The sequence below is a fragment of the Muntiacus reevesi genome, chromosome 3 (assembly GCF_963930625.1).
Source record: "Muntiacus reevesi chromosome 3, mMunRee1.1, whole genome shotgun sequence".
Classification (NCBI taxonomy): domain Eukaryota; kingdom Metazoa; phylum Chordata; class Mammalia; order Artiodactyla; family Cervidae; genus Muntiacus; species Muntiacus reevesi.
Window position 1 is genome coordinate 158,367,252 of NC_089251.1, and position 18,063 is coordinate 158,385,314.

An 18,063-nucleotide genomic window follows, 5' to 3' on the forward strand; every position below is an offset into this window, starting at 1 on the left:
TAAGGTAAAATAGTGGGGGGAGGGGGAGTGGCTGCCCAGGGGAGGGGACGAGGCAGGGAGTCCAATCTGAGGCCGAGACGGCGCGCACTCCGGGAAAGTCGCAGCGCGCATCCCGAGGCTGCAGCCTGCCTCCTCCTCCTCCGGCTCGCAGCGCCGGCCAGCGCGAAGCGGCCGAGCCCCTGGCGCAGTCCGGGGGTGGCGTGGCGGCCGTCGGGGGCTAGGACACGCCGGCGGAGCAGCCACCGTGAAGACCCCCGACTCCCTCCCCAGCCCCCCGGACCCGAGGACCGGACAGGCGCCCGCGGTCGTCCCAGCAGGACTGCGTCCTCACCAGCTGCCTTCCTCCAGCGCCGCCGCCTCTGCCAGCGCTCCGACATCCTGTCTGGATCTCTGCACCGTTTGGTGCCTCGGGTCATTTGCTTCCTCACTGTCCATACTTGATCGGAGGGAAAGTTTTCAAACATGCCCATCGCACAGTTGCTGGAGCTATGGAAAAAGATAGAGGTGGAGCCCATGGAAATAGAGGTGAGTCCAGAGAAGGAAAGTGTGGTACTTTTTCTGCAGTATCCTTAAACCCTCGCTCTGCGCCAGTGGGCAGCCTATGTACTATAAAGAAACCGTATTTATTGAGCGCCTATTATGTGGTAGAGTCTGGGCTGTTTAGTGAGTATAGGTGTGTGTGCAGTGTTCATATACACATATAAACTGTGCATATGTGTGTGCACACACACCCACACAAGGCGTTGTGTGTGGTGTAAATATATGAATGAAATTGAATGAAGAAAAAAATGGCTGCTCTTCAGCCAAACTTCAGGATGACTCTTAGAGTGAGTGCCTTAGAAGAGTCTCCATGCTTTCAAACTAAGCTGCATCAATTTATTTCCTTCAACAAGTGGCTTTAAATTACAAGCCCTCCAGCTGCCACAGTGAAGGATGAAACCAGAAGGCGGAACAAGTGATGAGATCTGCCTTAAAAAACAAGGCATAGAGATGATGCAACCTTAGCAGGGTGTGTGTTTGAATAAAGAGGAGAGATTGAGGATGAAAAGATAATGAAATGCACATGTCAGCGGCCCACCCGCAGGGCTGCCTGGCGCGTGGGAGGCAGGTATGATTCTGCTTAACTTGTGCTACCCTAGGGACGCGGAGCTCTCCTTTCATAGAATTTCGGTTGCTTAGTCTGAATTATAGACCATCAATGTATATTTTTCCTGGAAGAGAAAGTTCCCCAAAGTTATCAAACCTATTGAATTATTTAATATACCTGTGCTGTGTTTATAGCAACTCAGATCACATTTATAAGTGTAAATTTTAGTAACAGACCAAACCTTTACAAAATCCAACCTTTAACTTTTGCCTTATCTCATATATCTTGCATCATATCAGTAAGATCAATTCTTCCTAGTTTACATGTTTTGTAGACATATTATTTCTATATATATACACACTATGTATTGAGACATTCATGTAAATTTTTTACAGAAGGAGAGATTCTGTTTCAGAAGAGAATTAGTTAATATTTTATATTTAATACTTTTTTGGAAGCCGCACTAACTTATTAACACCTGGGGTGTGTATATTGGTCAGAGGAGCTTGTCGAGCCTGGCACAGATATGAAGGCCAATTCTTCGATGGAGCACCTGAGTGGGAGGCGATGACCCCACGGGTCAGGGCTACTGATTATTCCGTCTGCATGCGAGGCTGTTCTCGGCAGAGACAGCAACACCTTAGAAAGGACCTCTCACCCAGCAGGCTGCCAAATCAAGTTTATTTTTTCTTTTGAGAAAGGTTTGGGTTTTTAACAAGTTGAACTAATGACTTGAATTCATGATGGACCTGAAGGCCCATTCCTATCTCCAGGTGCTTTCTGAGCCCCTCATGGTGATCTCTGCTGGTGGAGGGGGGTTGCCCAGCCAGCGCCCCTCAACATCTGAGCCCCACGGAGGAAGCCTTTCTGTTGGGGGAGGGTTGGTCGGGGGGCTTAGAAAGGAGTGAGGAGTGGAGGAGGCTTGGAGCGCATATTCTGGGACTCTGGACACTGTGTCATGGCCAGTGACCCAAGCTCTGAAGAGCAGCTTATGCTTTAGACATTTCTAAGAAAGATTGAGGGCAGGAGGAGAAGGGGACGACAGAGGATGAGATGGTTGGATGGGATCACTGACTCGATGGACATGGGTTTGGGTTAACTCCGGGAGTTGGTGATGGACAGGGAGACCTGGCATGCTGAGGTTCATGGGGTCGCAAAGAGTCGGACATGACTGAGCGACTGAACTGACCTGAACTGAAAATTGAAAATATCCCAGCAATAAATATACTCGCATTATTAGAAATGTATATAACACGATCTTAGAAAAAGCTTGCAATCTGGAATAATCTGAAGCACAGTTGGCTGAGAGACTGCATGGCCTCGCCACCCCACAGAGGGCACCTTTGTAGACGTCTTTGAGGCTCATGTATATGCAACAACAAATAATGAAAACTGGATAAATTAAAAGGTCCTAAAGCAAAAGAAATTTTCTTCAGGCTTCCTGGGTGAATGTTTTGGGATAGTAAACCCTAAGGAAGTTAAGATAGAGCGTTCAATCTCTGTTTATTTGGAACCCAGAAATGAGAGCTCTTTCTATAGAAAGATTAAACTGAAAATATTAACCCTAAGATATTTCAAGGTGTCAGGAAAATGTGAGATCTCTCTATTTTGGAACCTAGAGGCTGATTTTGTTTCCAGTTTGGCACATGTTTAATGTTGTGTGATACTAAACTCCATAAAATAATTCCCATATCAAGGAATTGGGTAATACTAGATGGAGTCCATTTGACCTCTGAACTCCAAGTTAAGTGTCACAAAATCATTGTATAAAAGATGTGATTTTCTATGAGAAAATTGCTATGTGATGCCAGTGCTTATGTTGTTTGCTTTTACACACATTTTACAGAACCAGTTGTTGGTTTTCCAGGGGTAGTGATCAATGCTCGTGGACTCTAGGTTTTTCCTGCCTTCATGAGTTGCTTCTCTTCTAATCTCTTTTCTCATCTGTAGTGAGAGGGAACTGAACTAAGTTGGATTTGAGGGTCACTGGACTAGAAAAATCTTTATAAAAATCCTTATGTAGAATCCCTATACGTCCTTATAAAAATAGACCCTGCTTCAGCACAAAGACCAAGGGAAGTTCAGTTGACTGTCTAGGGAAAGTGTTTGTGGTTTATGAACTGTTTTGAGGTATTTGGAAGGCGTATTTTATCCATGAATGAGGCTTGTTGACAAGGAAACATGTACTAATTAAAAAACTGGGACCTCCATAAAACCCCAGAAGAAGCTGGCACCAAAGATAAGCACAAAGTATTGTGTGAACAGGAGGAGAAGGGGACGACAGAGGAGGAGATGGCTGGATGGCATCACCGACTCAATGGACAAGAGTTTGGGTGGATTCTGGCAGTTGGTGATGGACAGGGAGGCCTGGCGTGCTGCGGTTCATGGGGTCGCAGAGTCGGACACGACTGAGCGGCTGAACTGAACTGATTGTGTGAACGTTGTGTCAGCAAGTTAGATACACATCTTCAGAGCAGGACTTTTCTGTCACTGCTGTCTGCAGGGGCACAGTGCCCAGGGCGTGCTCTGGGGGGTGGGGGGATGTGGCCGGGGCGTGAGGACTTGGGAGGTGTGGTGGGGAAGGCAGGGCAGCACCAGCCCAGGAGGACCAGCTGACCCATCTTGTTTGTCCTTCAGAGGACTCAACGAGATTTTTCCTTCCGAGGTGTCATCACGCATTAGGGAAAGGAGAAAGCACTGTTTTTAAGCAATGCAGATCAAACACGACTCCTGAAGTTCCAAGCCTAGCTTGAACAGTGACGATTATCTCATGACTGCTGGGCTGAAAACGAAACTAGAAATGGTCGTGACAGCAGCCAACTCTGAGTGTCCGCTGCATGCCAGAGCCGGGGCGGAGTGCTGGGAGGTTTTATTTCCCTGAATTCTGTGTCTCCAAGTGGTAGATATCCTTATGTCCCTGATTTTCTATGTGGGGAAATTGAGGTTTGGGTTAAGCAATTTGCCTGAAGTCATTAAGTGGGAAGCAAAGCTCAGACACAGACCTTTCTGTTCAAGGCTCACCCTGCAGAAACACACTTTATGATTTTATGATTCGGGACTTGACTCTCTCTGGTTTAATTCCCTGAGCTTTGGCTCAAGACTGTGGTTTTGTTCCACTCTAACAGGCTGGCTACAAAGCCTCCCTGTAACCTGTTTCTGTCCTCACAGCCCGAGACTTCTGGGGCCGTAAATGCACACCCCACCTCTCCCTGCTGGTCAGGGAGTTATGTAAACCACCTGCTTCTCCTTTCAGTCGTGGTGTCAGACATGCACAGTTGGCTGATCTGGTAATTTGTCACTGTGGATATAAACACTCACTGCCTTATTTGCCTCCTGTTATATAAAGGGTCTGTCTCTGGCATGAAGCGTCCTAGAGTTTTAATTAAATTCAGGTGGAGAGGGGCCTTGATGCCACCTCTGTGTCCTGCTGTCCAGTACTGAGTGTCTCGTTAGTCCTTTGCATTGATCGTCTGCATGATGCTATTTACAAGAACATTGGCAACGCTAACTGCGCTTCATGTGTCTCTTTTGTTGTCAGACCACCGAGGAGGATCTGAACCTAGACTCAGAGCCCACCACCGAAGACACTGTGGAAGAAGTAACTATACCTGTTTTATTATTTGGGGAGGAGGGTGGGGTGGAGTGAGGAAATGAAAGATTGAAATTAGTGGTTATTTTAGTGAAATGTGTGTGTATATACATACATGTGTACACACACACGTATCCGTATGGGTTGTGTACATATTATAGTCAGTAATTTCCCCGCAAAGGGGGTACTTAGAACACAGGAAGAGAAATTACCACCCAAGGCGAGATTCAGAGTCTTCCCGTGTGGACTTTTTAAAGGGAAAATGACAAGCCGTTATCAATTAAGAAACGCACGGAAAATTGAGAAGTGACGGATCACTCTCACCTGCTGGAGGTCCGGTCACATAGCCTCTTTGAATGTTTGGGATGTGTTGTTGGAGCCACAGGAGGAGGTGGATCCCTCTGCGGCCGGGCGGAAGCAGGTGGGGGATGTCAGGGCCGAGCTCCGAGTGTGTCCAGGGGCAGAGCGATGGGGTGCTGGGCGGGGCAGAGTGATGGGGTGTTGGGCGGGGCGGAGCAATGGGGTGCTGGGCGGGGCCAGGGAGGAGGGATGGGACGCTGGGCGGGGTTGGGGAGGCGGAGTGATGGGGTGTTGGGCGGGACTGAGGGCGGAGCATAGTGTGCTGGGGCGGGGCTGGGGGCGGGGCAATGGGTGCTGGGCGGGGCTGGGGGCGGGGCGATGGGTGCTGGGTGGGACTGGGGGCGGAGCGATGTGGTGCTGGGCGGGGCCGGGGGAGGAGTGATAGGGTGCTGGGCGAGGAGGAGCGATGGGGTGCTGGGCGGGGCCGGGGGAGGAGTAATGTGGTGTTGGGCGGGGCTAAGGGCGGGGCATATGGTGCTGGGCGGGGCTGAGGGCGGAGCGATGGGGCACTGGGAGGGGCCAAGGGAGGAGCAATGGGGTGCTGGGGGTGGGGAGGACCGATGGGGTGCTGGGCAGGGCCGGGGAGGAAGGATGGGACGCTGGGTGGGGCTGGGGGCGGAGTGATGGGGCACTGGGGCGGGGCTGGGGGCGGAGCGATTGGGCACCTAGGGGTCCTGGACCCTGAAGTCCAGGGAATCTTTGGCGTATTTCCGGCAGGGAGACTGCTGAGGCCCCTCAGCCGTCAGCTTCAGGAGACAGGCTCCGGGGTGCTAGCGGTGGCAGCCAGACTGGCTGTGCTCCAGGACGCCCGCGAAGTGCTTGGAAACTCACAGAGCCGGCTCCGTCAGTAACTAGTTACCGCCTGAGGTCTCCTGGTCTCAAGCTGTCTTATTCTCAGCAACGTAGGTGCTAAGTTGTTGCAGGAATGCAGGAAGGTCGCCTGGCCTCTTGAAGTCATTTCTGATAACAGAGCATGAGATAGAGGAATGGCTACCGTTTCCTGGTGTCCCCTTGTCCGAATGACAGAAAGCCAGCCTGCCTTTGACTTTTAGTAAGTGAAGAGTGGCTAGGAGGGTCTACAGGACACAAGGCTGATGTGTGGATGCATTTGTAAGGTTTGTGGGGCAACTGAAAGACACTGTGGTCCAGTCTGTCAGTGGCTGCCTCTGAGAGATGATGCTGAGAACCCCAGGCTTCAAGCCAGCAGCAGGAAGTGTCCCCCAGGGGTCTTGAGCGGTTGTCTGACCTTTTATGGAGCCAGGTTTCCCACGTACGTCCTCCTTAGCCTTCAGAGCAAAAGATCCTTGGCTCAGATAAATGAAATCAGATGCCAACTGAGCTGGGCGTGAGGGCTTCACACTCCTTGCCACTCTGAACGTGTGTGATGACAAAAAGTCTTATTGTGGAAAAAATATCCACCTCCACAACAGTTTGTTCATTCCGTCAATCAAGAATATTTACTGGTGGCCTGTGGGGCAGGACTGTCTGTGATGGTCCCAACCTTGTTGCTCCTTTCAGTAATGCAGTTTTTACATGTGGGACGTTCTTCACGTGTGTGTGTGTGTGTGTAAAGTGTAGGACATTTTATGCAAAAATTTGGGACATCTTATGCAAAGGTCTGTCTAGTCAAAGCTATGGTTTTTCCAGTAGTCATGTATGGATGTGAGAGCTGGACCATAAAGGCTGAACGCCAAAGAACTGATGTTTTCAAACTGTGGTGCTGGAGAAGACTCTTGAGAGTCCCTTGGACTGCAGGGAGACCCCAGTCATCCTAAAGGAGATCAGTCCTGAATATTCATTGGAAGGACGGATGCTTAAACTGGAATCTCCAAAACTTTGGCCACCTGATTTGAAGAGCTGACCCCTTGGAAAAGACCCTGTTGCTGGGAAAGATTGAAAGGCAAAAGGAGACGGGGATGACAGAGGATGAGATGGTTGGATGGCATCACTGACTCGATGGACTTGAGTTTGAGCAAGCTCCAGGAGATGTGAAGGACAGGGAGGCCTGGCGTGCTGCAGCCATGGGGTTGCAAAGAGTCAGACACGACTGAGCAACAGAACAACAACCACAAACGCATAGGTGTCTTCAGAGGTGACTCTCGTCCAGCTGTACCTCATGGTTCCATCAAACCTCTGAGAAAAGGGCTCTGGTGAAGGTCGAGATGAAAGATTGAAAACAAGACGGGAAGTCGGCATCAGAAGCTGGGAGCATCTGCAGCCTACCTTCTCCTCACCTCTGCCGAGGGAAGGCTTCCTGTCTCAGAGTCCCTGTCCTGTGGGGGGCTCATGTGTGAACTCAAAGGAAAGTGACTCTGGGTGTGGTCCCACGTGACACATCAGAGGCCGTCACCCTTTGTATTCTGGAGAAAAAAACAAAACAAAAACGAGACCAAAAGGCCTCAGCAGATCCCATTAGGAAATACCCTGTCAGCTGCTGTTTGAGGGGTTCCTGGAAGAGGCTTGACAGAAAGAACATGTCTGAGGCCCCAGTGAAGTAAACTCCGGGAGTTGGTGATGGGCAGGGAGGCCTGGCGTGCTGCAGTCCACGGGGTTTCAAAGACGTGGACACGGCTGAGCGACTGAACTGAACTGAGGCCCCTGCTCTGCGGGGTTTTTGGTCCTGTTTCCCTGCTCCTTTTGGCCTGTTGTGTGTAGCAGGACCAGTGGAAATGCTGGGCAATGAGGACACTGGAGAGAGTGAGGGCTTAAGGCCGGAGCACCTGCCTCGCTGGGCTGGGCACTGCGGGACGGAGCGGGGGCCTCTGGAGGGTGAGACCGGGGGTGACCGTAGCCCCCTGACCCGCACGCAGGCCCCGTCAGCCATCTGGGGGGAGGGACGTGGGGACGGGGCAGCAAGTCTGGGGAGCGGGGGTCCCTCCGGGTGTATCCAGGACGAGCCTCTGAGGCGAGGTCAGCGGCAGCTCCTGGATCCCTGCTCCATCCCCTGTATCCCTGCTCCATCCCCTGTATCCCTGCTCCATCCCTGACCTTCTGTGTCCAGGTGCTGCAACACATGGTGAGGGGGGGAGTTTAGGCGAGTTTCTGATTTCACAGAATGGCCTGTGGAAAACACTAGAACGTGTATATATTTTTTAAAGTGCTTTGATTTCAGGGTTCTGTTTATTAATAAAGGGCTTTTTCTTGTCTGGTTGATCTTAGAATGCAGGTCCAGAGAAGCCACCCCCAGCATTATCATGGTTTCCCCTTATTTCCTTGTGACTCTTGGGGTATTCACCTCTCCCGCTGAAATTCTGCACTCGATTTTCACGGCAGAGATGATCTGGCGTCTCTGAGACAGAACAGAGTTGGGAGGGCGGCAGTCCTGCTATCAGCCTCAGCTGGCAGGAGAGCACTCTGCGGGGAGCACAGAGTCCTGCCCTGGGGGGTCGGCGGGGGATGACAGCTCTCAGCTGAGTGAGGATGCTGGAAGGTGGGGCACCAGGGACCTGGCGCCTGGCGTCTCCCCAGGAGTCAGGGGACCAACGGGCCATTCCTCCAGGCAGGCGTTCTTCTAATCCTGAGCATTTGTCAACGTGAACTCCTTCAGTGGCCAGCCTCCTGACTTCCCAGCAGCTGTAGCTTGGACATCCCCAGTTTTCAGCCAGGGGAGAGGGGTGAGAAGCAGGGCAGGGGTGAAATTTTGGGGAGTCCTTCAATCTTGAAGGAGAGAACAATCCAAGAGTATTTTCAGAGCCGTTGGGAGTCACACGGTAGCAGCTGACTCTTGCCCAGGTCAGGGTTGAGCCACATGCACCCATGTCCCCCCACAGATGTCAACGGATGGCCTCGTACCTCTTGTCCTGCCCTGGGAATCTAGACAGTTTCACTGCTCCTTAAAAAAAGAGACAGAAAAAACAATCCAAACTGGATTGAATAGAAGTTAGACAAGAAGAATAATGAAAGCTCAGAACTGATAAAGCAATTACAAGCAGTGCAATTACAGCTTGAAAAGATAGTTGGGAGTTTGAAAAGAGATGGATGAATCAATCTTCCCAGCCTGCTTGTTACCTGCCATCAATCTGTCTTTACAGAACCCACCTGTCTCCGAAGCTGGAGTTGGCGAAGGCACGTCGGCTATGTCACCGTTCACATTTGTGTTCTGTCTTGTTTTCTGTCCAGAAAAAGGCAGGAACTCTAATACTTGCAGGAATTCTAGAAAAGAGCAGTGTAAACATAATGCATTTGGAAGAAAGGCTAAAGTGACTGCTACTGCCGCTAAGTCGCTTCAGTGGTGTCCGACCCTGTGCGACCCCATAGACGGCAGCCCACCAGGTTCCCCCGTCCCTGGGATTCTCAAGACAAGAACACTGGAGTGGGTTGTTTCACATATTGGGTTCCTTCTCCAATATGTGAAAGTGACAAGTGAAAGTGAAGTCGCTCAGTCGTGTCCGATTGGTAGCGACCCCATGGACTGCAGCTTACCAGGCTCCTCCGTCCATGGGATTTTCCAGGCAAGAGTACTGGAGTGGGATGCCATTGCCTTCTCCAGCTAACGTGGCTAAACCTCTGCAATTCCCATGGGCGTTTAAATGCCCTGCAGGGTGGTAGCAGTAATGTTGGCTTCACCAGACGTCAGCACCTATTGGGGCAGACACGAAGGAAAAGGCGAGGTTTGGGGATGAACATTGGTAGAGTGTATTTGATGTGTCGGTGGTAATTACTTGCAAGGATCAACACGAGACAAGAAGTCCAGCTCCCATCGTCAGCAGCCATGGGTCCTCTCGATTATCACATCATCTCTGAAGTGTTTGCCGTGATCTCTGTCGGACACAGAAGACGGCTTGCAGCTATTTTTGGTTTCTGCGATCCTCGTCTTTCTGCTTCTGTAGCAAAGTCAGCAGGAGCAGGCCATGCTTCCGAGTGCTGCCTCTCTGAGAATAAAATGATTACTCAGTTCGTGCTAACGTCGTCCAGAACCCCGGGCACGCGCTGCATTGGGAGGTTACGCGGTCCCGCCTTTGGGTGAGCAGAGTGACCTGCTCACACCGCACAGGGCGCGGGCTCTGGCCCTGCGAACCAGCCAGCCACCTGCAGCTTCCTGACCGCTCTGGGGGGCAGGGCATTTCCTGCCAGCACAGTGACTTCAGGGGTGGTCTCCCTGGGAAAAGGTGCCCACCCGGTCATGTGTTGAGAATCATGAAGCAAAAGTGAAGGCGCTCAGTCGTGTCCAACTCTTAGGGACCCTGTGGACTGCAGCCTGCCAGGCTCCTCTGTCCATGGGATTCTCCAGGCAAGAATACTGGAGTGGGCTGCCATTTCCTCCTCCAGGGCATCTTTCCGACCCAAGGATCGAACCTGGGTCTCCTGCATTGCAGGAAGACACTTTACCATCTGAGCCACCAGGGAAGTCAGAGCTGCCCTCTCCACGTAGTTGAACGCACAGCAGTGGGGCTGGAGGAAGCTCTGGGGTCACGTTAGGGGGTCCTTTAGGGTCTCCTGCGTCTGACCCCCTGAGGAATGATGGTGCACCTCTGCCTGCAGAGGAAACCCAATATGTGCTGAAATAAGAACCTTGCTTTTGGTGTATCTGACTGATGTCATCTTCCATCTTCCTAAGCCCAAGAAGTGGGCGGTAAGTCTATTACTTTCCCGGTTTTTCAGGTGGTGAAATTGAGGCATCAGAGATGATGTAATTTGCTAATTATAGCAGAGAACCAACGAAAAAGAGAATTTCAAACCGAAGCTTTTTCTGCTGACTTACTTTCTCTTCCTAAGTCTCTGAGGTTGGGTGGTGGGTTTTGGGCGGATGGAATCAGGGCCCGGGGTCAAAGGCTGTGCTCCATTCTCTCCTCTGGGTTTAAAGCAAGGTCACAGGTGCGCTGGGGACCCTGCCCGCATCTCCTTTCTGTGACCACACTGGGGTCAGAAACTGCGTCACCATGACCCCGTCTGTCCCCAGGGGCAATGTGGAACCCACCCACCCTGCTGTGTCACTGGGCTTCTCTCTTTTTCTCTTTTTAAAATTTTTCCTTCTTCTGCCTTCAACTTGTGGCTGTTGTTCATTTGCTCAGTCGTGTCTGAGTCTCTGCAACCCCATGGACTGCAGCACGCCAGGCTTCCCTGTCCATCACCATCTCCCAGAGGTTGCTCAAAGTCATGTCCATTGAGTCAGTGATGCCATCCAACCATCTCATCCTCTGTCGTCCCCTTCTCCTCCTGCCCTCAATCTATCCAATGAGTCTGCTTTTCGCATTACGTGGCCAAAATATTAGAACTTCCAAATCTCTTCAAACTAGGAAAATACAAAACTTGTTCTTTTTTTGTGTGCGTGAAAAACATGGGGTACTTGAGCCAGAGGTGCTGTTGAAAGATACACACCCTATTTCTGCTTTTTTGGCTGATATCTCTGTCGTGGGTGGGATGCATTACTGACTTAATGAATCACAAAAGTTTCTTGTACTTTATTGATATCAAATGGGTCATTTAAATAATTATGGTAAGAGAGGATATATATAGAGAGAGTGAATTTTCCTCCCTGACAATGCTGTACATGTGTGGGTTAAGGTTCAAAGTGTCAGAGAGAAAATCATGTAGCTTCTTATCCTTTGGATATTTTGAAGAAATAAAGTCAAACAAATCCCCCAAAACGCTTACTCTTGTAACACAGATGCAGCTGGGAACTGGGTGTGGAGATACAGACTGCAATTCGCCGTGAGTCATAAAAACCTCCAGGGAATCATTAAGCCCGTTTTTTTCTGAAATGTGGGACCAAAACAGCCCACGGTGCCAAGTGAATGTCGAGTGAGCGCTTGGCTCCCTGCAGGAGACTCCTCCCCCACGGTCCTCCTCCCCGCTCCTGGGGGTGGGGTGAGTGGGAGGGCTCCCCAGGGGCCCAGGCCCTCGGTCCCTGAGTCAGGCCTCACCTTCGTCTCAGGTAGAATGATCGAAGCGCCGGCGCGTAACGTAAGCGGAGAAGATGAAAGGATTTTGGGTCTCGATTTGGAGATGCAGACACACAGATGCCTGTTTGTACAACAACGGGATAAATACAAGAGGGTGCTTCCTAGCGTCCTCCTGGGAAGATGGGAGGGCTCAGGCGTACCCAGGCGGATGGGGCAGGCCGCCCCTGGCATCACAGCCCCCCGGGTACTCCTCCAGCCAACTCCCAGCCCCCTCCCTGGCCCCCGCCCCCATCTCGGTTATCTCAGCGAGCGTCTGCTGAGCGGTGGCTCTGTGCCTGGCGCTGGGCCCGGCTCCAGTGATTCAGGGCCTCACATGAGCGAGGCATACGCGAGTCTCTGCACCTTACGCTCTAGTGTTCCTGCAAGCAGACAAGAGACCGGTCCGCGTGGGGGCGAGGGCTGTGCAGAGCCTAGGCAGACGGACAGAGCGCCAGGGTGGGAGCAGGGCTTGGGGAGGGCCTTGCTCCCGAAGGCAGATGGTTCAAGGCCGAGAGGGCCTGGGGCCGCCGGAGGACGGGGGCTGAGGGAGCTGGCGGTGCGCGGAGGGGACGCGGGGCCCGCAGGTCTGCGGACTGTGTTCCAGTTTCTCGGACGGCACTGGTGTCTCCTGCGCAGGAAAGTGGCGCATTGGCATTGAGGGTTTTCAAGCACAGTCTCTCTGGCTGTTGGGTCAGGAAGCAGGGAGTTTGGGGGAAAGTGTGAGGTCAGGGAGCCGGGTTAGGAGGCGGCAGGGGCCCCCGTGAGAGGTGGTGGTGTCTGGGCGCAGGGCCCGCGGGTGTCCCCGAGTTCCTTCGGGGCCTCCTCTGCCTGCGCTATCGGGGACTCCTCTCCTGGGCCACAGGGGACGTCCCACGGATGCTGCGGTTTACACAACTGATGTTTAGTTTCCTGCAGTTCTTGGGGCTGGAACTCAGGCCAGGGTATCAGTGGGCTGGGTCCTCCTGAGGCGGGGAGGGCGAATTCCCCAGCCCCTGCGCACTGCCCAGGCCCTTGGGGTTCCGGGACTCGTGGACACATCTCAGGTCTCTGCCTCTGTCTTCACGGGGCCTCTCCCCGTGGGCGTCTCACCTGGCCATCTTCTCTTGAGGACACCAGTCCTTTCAGATCTGGGCCCACCCTGATGACTCTGGTCCCAGCAAATGACGTCCTCAGGGTCCCTGTTTCCACATGAGGGCATGTCCTGAGCCACTGGGGTTTGGGCTTCGGCAGATCTCTGGGGACAAGTTTCAGCCCGTAACAGATACACTCGGGACACTCGGTTTTGTAGGTCTCCCGCGTCCAGGTCTCCAAGGCTTTGCCGGAAGCCCTTCTGTTCCGATCATGACGTAAGGACGCAAAATGCACGTGGGCTGGGTTTCTGGAGCCGCCTCTGCTGCTCAGACCCTGGCCGGGCAGTGTGCTGAGCCCCCATCGACCATGCTCTGCCTGCCACACGCTGACATGCAGGGGACTCAGACGCTCCTGAGACGTGGTGTCCGAGGGCACCGGAGCCCCAAGACTTGGGCCACCCCGACCTCGCAGTGCTGGGGGCGCCCAGTTTGGGAGCAGACAGCACTTTGCCGTGGTTTTGTTTGTTGTGGAGGAGAAGTGATAACCACGGTACAGAATATACAGTGATATATTGATAAAAATGATGCAGAAAGTGACTTTAAACGTAACTGCTGAGTCATAGGGGAACAAAGAATAAAGGGACCAGTGAAAGATCACCGTGACTTGGCCCTCAAACAGCTCGGGCAGATGGTTGTGTTAGCTTCCCACTGCTGCGGTAATAAAAGACCACAAGCTTGGCGGCTGAAAGCAGCATGGATTTACTGTTGTACGGTTCTGGAGGTCAGAAGTCTAGGTGCTGCCAGGTGCTGGCAGGGCCGTGTTCCAGTTCCAGAATCAGTTTCCTGCTTTTTCTAGCCTCTGCTTGTCATGCAGTTGCTCAGTTGTGTCTGACTCTTTGTGACCCCAAGGACGACAGGCCGCCGGGCCTCCCTGGCCTTCAGCGTCTCCCAGAGTTTGCTCAGACTCACGTCCGTGGAGTCAGTGATGCCATCCCACCATCTCTTCTAGCCTCTGGAGACACCTGAATTCCTTGGCTTGTTGCCCCTCGGCAGTGGCATCACTCTTTCTCTGACCTGACCCTCCCACCACCTCCTGCAAGGACCCTTGAGATGGTATTGAACCATTCATATGAGCCAGGGTGCTCACCTCATTTCAGGATCCTCGACTTAAACACATCCTCAGAGTCCCCTTTGCCTGGAAGGCCACACCTCGCAGCTCTGGGGCTTACCTCGTGGGAATCTTGGGGTGCCATTATTCCGCTCACCGTGGTGGCACCCCCTGTGGGACAGCTGGCCTGGTCTCCCCCAGATCTGAAACGGAAGCCTGTGGGTCTACAAAAGGGACATAACAACAGATGTAATGCACACTTCTAGCTTGGGTCCTGATTTGAAGAAACCAACTCTAAAACATAATTTTTGGGACAATTAGGAAATTTTGAATGTGGACTAGGTAATAATTCTGTTAATTTTTTTTTTGGTTAATTTTTTTGTTATTCTTTTTTGCTAAAGGTTTTTAGGTGAAGTATATAAACCATGCATTTCAATCAAATATTTCAATAGGCCTCTCTCAAGAATAAGAATGTTTTCCTACATAAACATATCACCCATTGTGACTGGCAGGTTGATGCTTTCATCCTGCCTTCCCCAAAACCATTGATTTAGGAAGGTCAAAAGCATTTTGTTTTATAAGTTAAAAGCTACCCACCCTTCTCTCCATGTGATTTTGCTTCCTTGAAAAAATCAATTTGGCTAAATTGTACCTCTGTTGGACAGGGCATTGATTTCTAGCTGTTAATTTTAACAAAGAGGGTTAGTGCTGACCTCATAGGAGGCTTTCTAAGACAGAGCTGCCCAGCCCATGAATCAGGCCTTCCGTGTTTACCGCATAGGAAGCTGGGGTTTGTGACCTGGAGCCTTTGCCCAAGAGTTCCTGCTCTTGAAGAGTCAGCGCTGGTTTGTGAGCCTTGAAAGCAAAAGTAAAACCTAGCTCTTGATCTAATTGTGAAGTCGGACAAATTCTGCTTTTCGACTGTCATTTCTTACATGCAAGCTTTATTTAATTCTGAAGGGAGAATCACTTGGATAGATTATTGGTAAAAGGCAAGCAAGCCAAAAATCGACAGTGAAGTGCTCAGACCTTCTCATCCTGCCTAGGATGTAGGAAAGCATGGAGAACTTGGCTGACAATGAGGAGAAGCTGGGTAACCTGCAAAGTCCTGGCTTTCCTCGAGCCCATCAGAGCGCCAGGCAGCCAGACGGACTTTATCCTGAAGAATGACAAGCCCCTTTGAGGAGGATGGGGGCATGGTCCGCTTCACAGGGGGCCCGAAATAGGTGGAAGACGAAGCCTCTGTGAAAGTGGGTGAAAGCCAACAGCTGAGCGTGGGCTCACACGCCCGCCTGATGTCTGGGAGCCCACTCTACACTCGCGTCCTCCCTAGGGGCTTCACTGGAGGTGTGTGAGGGTCAGGGCCTGGCTTCAGGGAGCCCCTCAGGGCACCCAGCACAACCCCCCACCCAGGTCCTGATGCAGGAGCCTCAGCCCCAGGGAGTGGGAAGGAAGTCCTCCTACACCCCGGCCCTGGCAGGACCCTGGATGCGGGAGAACACGGAAGCTGTAGCCAGCAGCTCTGTGAGAGGGTCAGGAGTTCCTCCCGGCTCCAACTTCAGTACACTGGCAATAAAAATTGGACACCAAAATTAAAATGATATATCATGCATCCCAACCCTATAACACAGAGGGATAAATTTAGCAAAATATAAGCAGGGTGTGTTTGTGCACGATAAGTCACTTCAGTCGTGCCAACTCTTTGCAACCCCGTGGACTGTAGCCCGCCAGGCTCTTCTGTCCATGGGATTCCCCAGGCAAGAATCCTGGGGTTGTCGTTTCCTCCTCCAGGTGACCTTCCTGGCCCAGGGATGCAGCCTGCATCTTTTAGGTCTCCTGCATTGGCAGGCAGGTTCTTTACTTCCAGGTGTGGGAGGACTTCCTTCCCACACCTGGGAAGGCCCTGAAAACAGTAAAGCACTGTTGAGAGATTAAATAAACCTAAAATAATGAGGAGATATACTAAGTTCATGGACAAGAAGACTCCGTATTAAGGTGTTCATTTTCCAAAGTGATTTTGAGATTCAATGCCATGCCAACTGAAATCCCAGGTTTTTCCTCTCTTAAATAAAATTTATTTTTTAAAGCAGTTTTAGGATCACAGCAAAATTGAGCAGAAAGTACAGTGTCCTTAAATACCTCCTCCGCCACCCACATGCACAGCTCCCCACTATCAACAACCCCCATCAGAGTGGGACATTGTTACAATGATAAACCTACATGGGCGTGTCATCATTACCCCAAATTCAGTTTGCATTAGGGCTCACTCTTGGTGTTTTACATTCTGTGGATTTGGAATGTAATGTGAAATGTAAAATGACAGGCATTCATCCCTGTATCACACAGAGTGTTTTCACCGCCCTAAGAATCCTGTGGCTCTGACTACCCACCCCGCCCTCCCCGCTCACCCCTGGCAACCGCTGACTTTTTACTGTCCCCAGAGTGTTCCCTTTTCCAGAAGGTCATGGAGTGGGAATCCCACAGTACGTGGCCTTTTCAGGTTGGCTTGTCTCACTTAGTAATGCACATGCACGACTCCACCACGTCTTTGCATGACTTGGCGGTTTGTTTTTGATGCTGAGTAATATTCCATTGTGTGAATGGGCCACAGTTCACTTACCCATTCACCTACTGAAGGACGCCTTGGGTGCTTCCAAATTCTGGTGATTATGAAGAAAGTTGCCATAAACATGGTGTGTGCGGTTTGTGGGGATCTAAGTTTTCAACTGTCTTCCCTGGTGGCTCAGAGGTTAAAGCGTCTGCCTCCAATGCGGGAGACCCAGGTTCAATCCCTGGATCAGAAAGATTCCCCTGGAGAAGGAAATGGCAATCCACTGCAGTATTCTTGCCTGGAGAATCCCATGGATGGAGGAGCCTGGTAGGCTACAGTCCACAGGGTTGCAAAGAGTAGGACACGACTGAGTAACTTCACTATCGCTAAGTTTTCAACTGGGCTTCCCTGGTGGTTCAGCGATAAGGAATCCACCTGCCAAGGCAGGAGATGCAGGTTTGAACCGTGGGTCGGGAAGATCCCCTGGAGAAAGAAATGGCAGCCCACTCCAGTATTCTTGCCTGGAGAATCCCATGGACAGAGGAGCCTGGAGGGCTACAGTCCACGGGGTCACAAAGAGTCAGCTGCAACTGAGTATGCATACGCTGTCTGTCTGTCCATCTATCTATCTATGTGTCTCTCCGTCAATCTATCCATCCATCATTGTCTGTCTATATATCTATTATTTATCTCTCCATTCATTACCTATACATTTATTATCTTCATTTGTGTATCTGTCCACCCATCCTTTCATCCATCCACCTACTTACCTATATATCAATCTATCATCTACCAAAGGACTCACAGGTAATCGCATAATTATGAGACTGAGTCTTTATGTGTATGTGCACTTGATGGATTACAATTTGCTTGAAGTGTTTTCTGTTGCAGTTGCCATTCTCAGTTTTGGGATTTCTCTCTGTGGCCTTTAGCTACTTGACTAGGCATGGGAAGACAAGGGTGAATATCGAAGGGAAAGAGGGAAGAGAATGCGTGCTCTGAGGGAGCTCCCACCAGGAGCTCCGTTGGAGGAACACCCCCGTCAGGAGGTGCAGAGAAAAGCAAGGGGGTCAGTTCAAGGGGCTTTGCTCTCATTTTGCGTAAAGTTGATCCCCTTTCTTTCGGCAGTGGGCGGGGCATCGGGGGAAGGGGAGGCATCTACACCTCATTAGCCTGAAACTGACAACCAGAGGGAGGTGATGGGGAAATGAAATCAGAGAGAGAAACGAAAGATAAGTGTGTGCCAGCCCATCTTCCCAACTGTGAAAGCTGGACTTGGATTCGACTCTGAGCTTCCTGGAAAAGGCGCTGGTTGCTTAGTTAGTCATGTCCAACTATTGGTGACCCCAGGGACTGCAGCCCACCAGGCTCTTCTGTCCAGGGGATTCTCCAGGCAAGAATATTGGAGTCAGTTGCC

The 18,063-nt window shown here is 51.3% G+C and overlaps 1 protein-coding gene across 1 annotated transcript in view; it reads left to right on the forward strand.

Annotated features, from left to right (window-relative positions):
- The first annotated feature begins 239 nt into the window (after positions 1 to 239).
- The window catches only part of RPS6KA2 (ribosomal protein S6 kinase A2), a 331,320-nt gene continuing 313,496 nt past the window's right edge, over positions 240 to 18,063 (forward strand). Inside the window, exons 1-2 of the mRNA XM_065930995.1 lie at positions 240 to 525; positions 4,626 to 4,685. Coding sequence (XP_065787067.1) covers positions 463 to 525; positions 4,626 to 4,685 — 123 coding nt within the window. The 5' untranslated portion in view covers positions 240 to 462. The remainder of the gene's footprint in view (positions 526 to 4,625; positions 4,686 to 18,063) is intronic.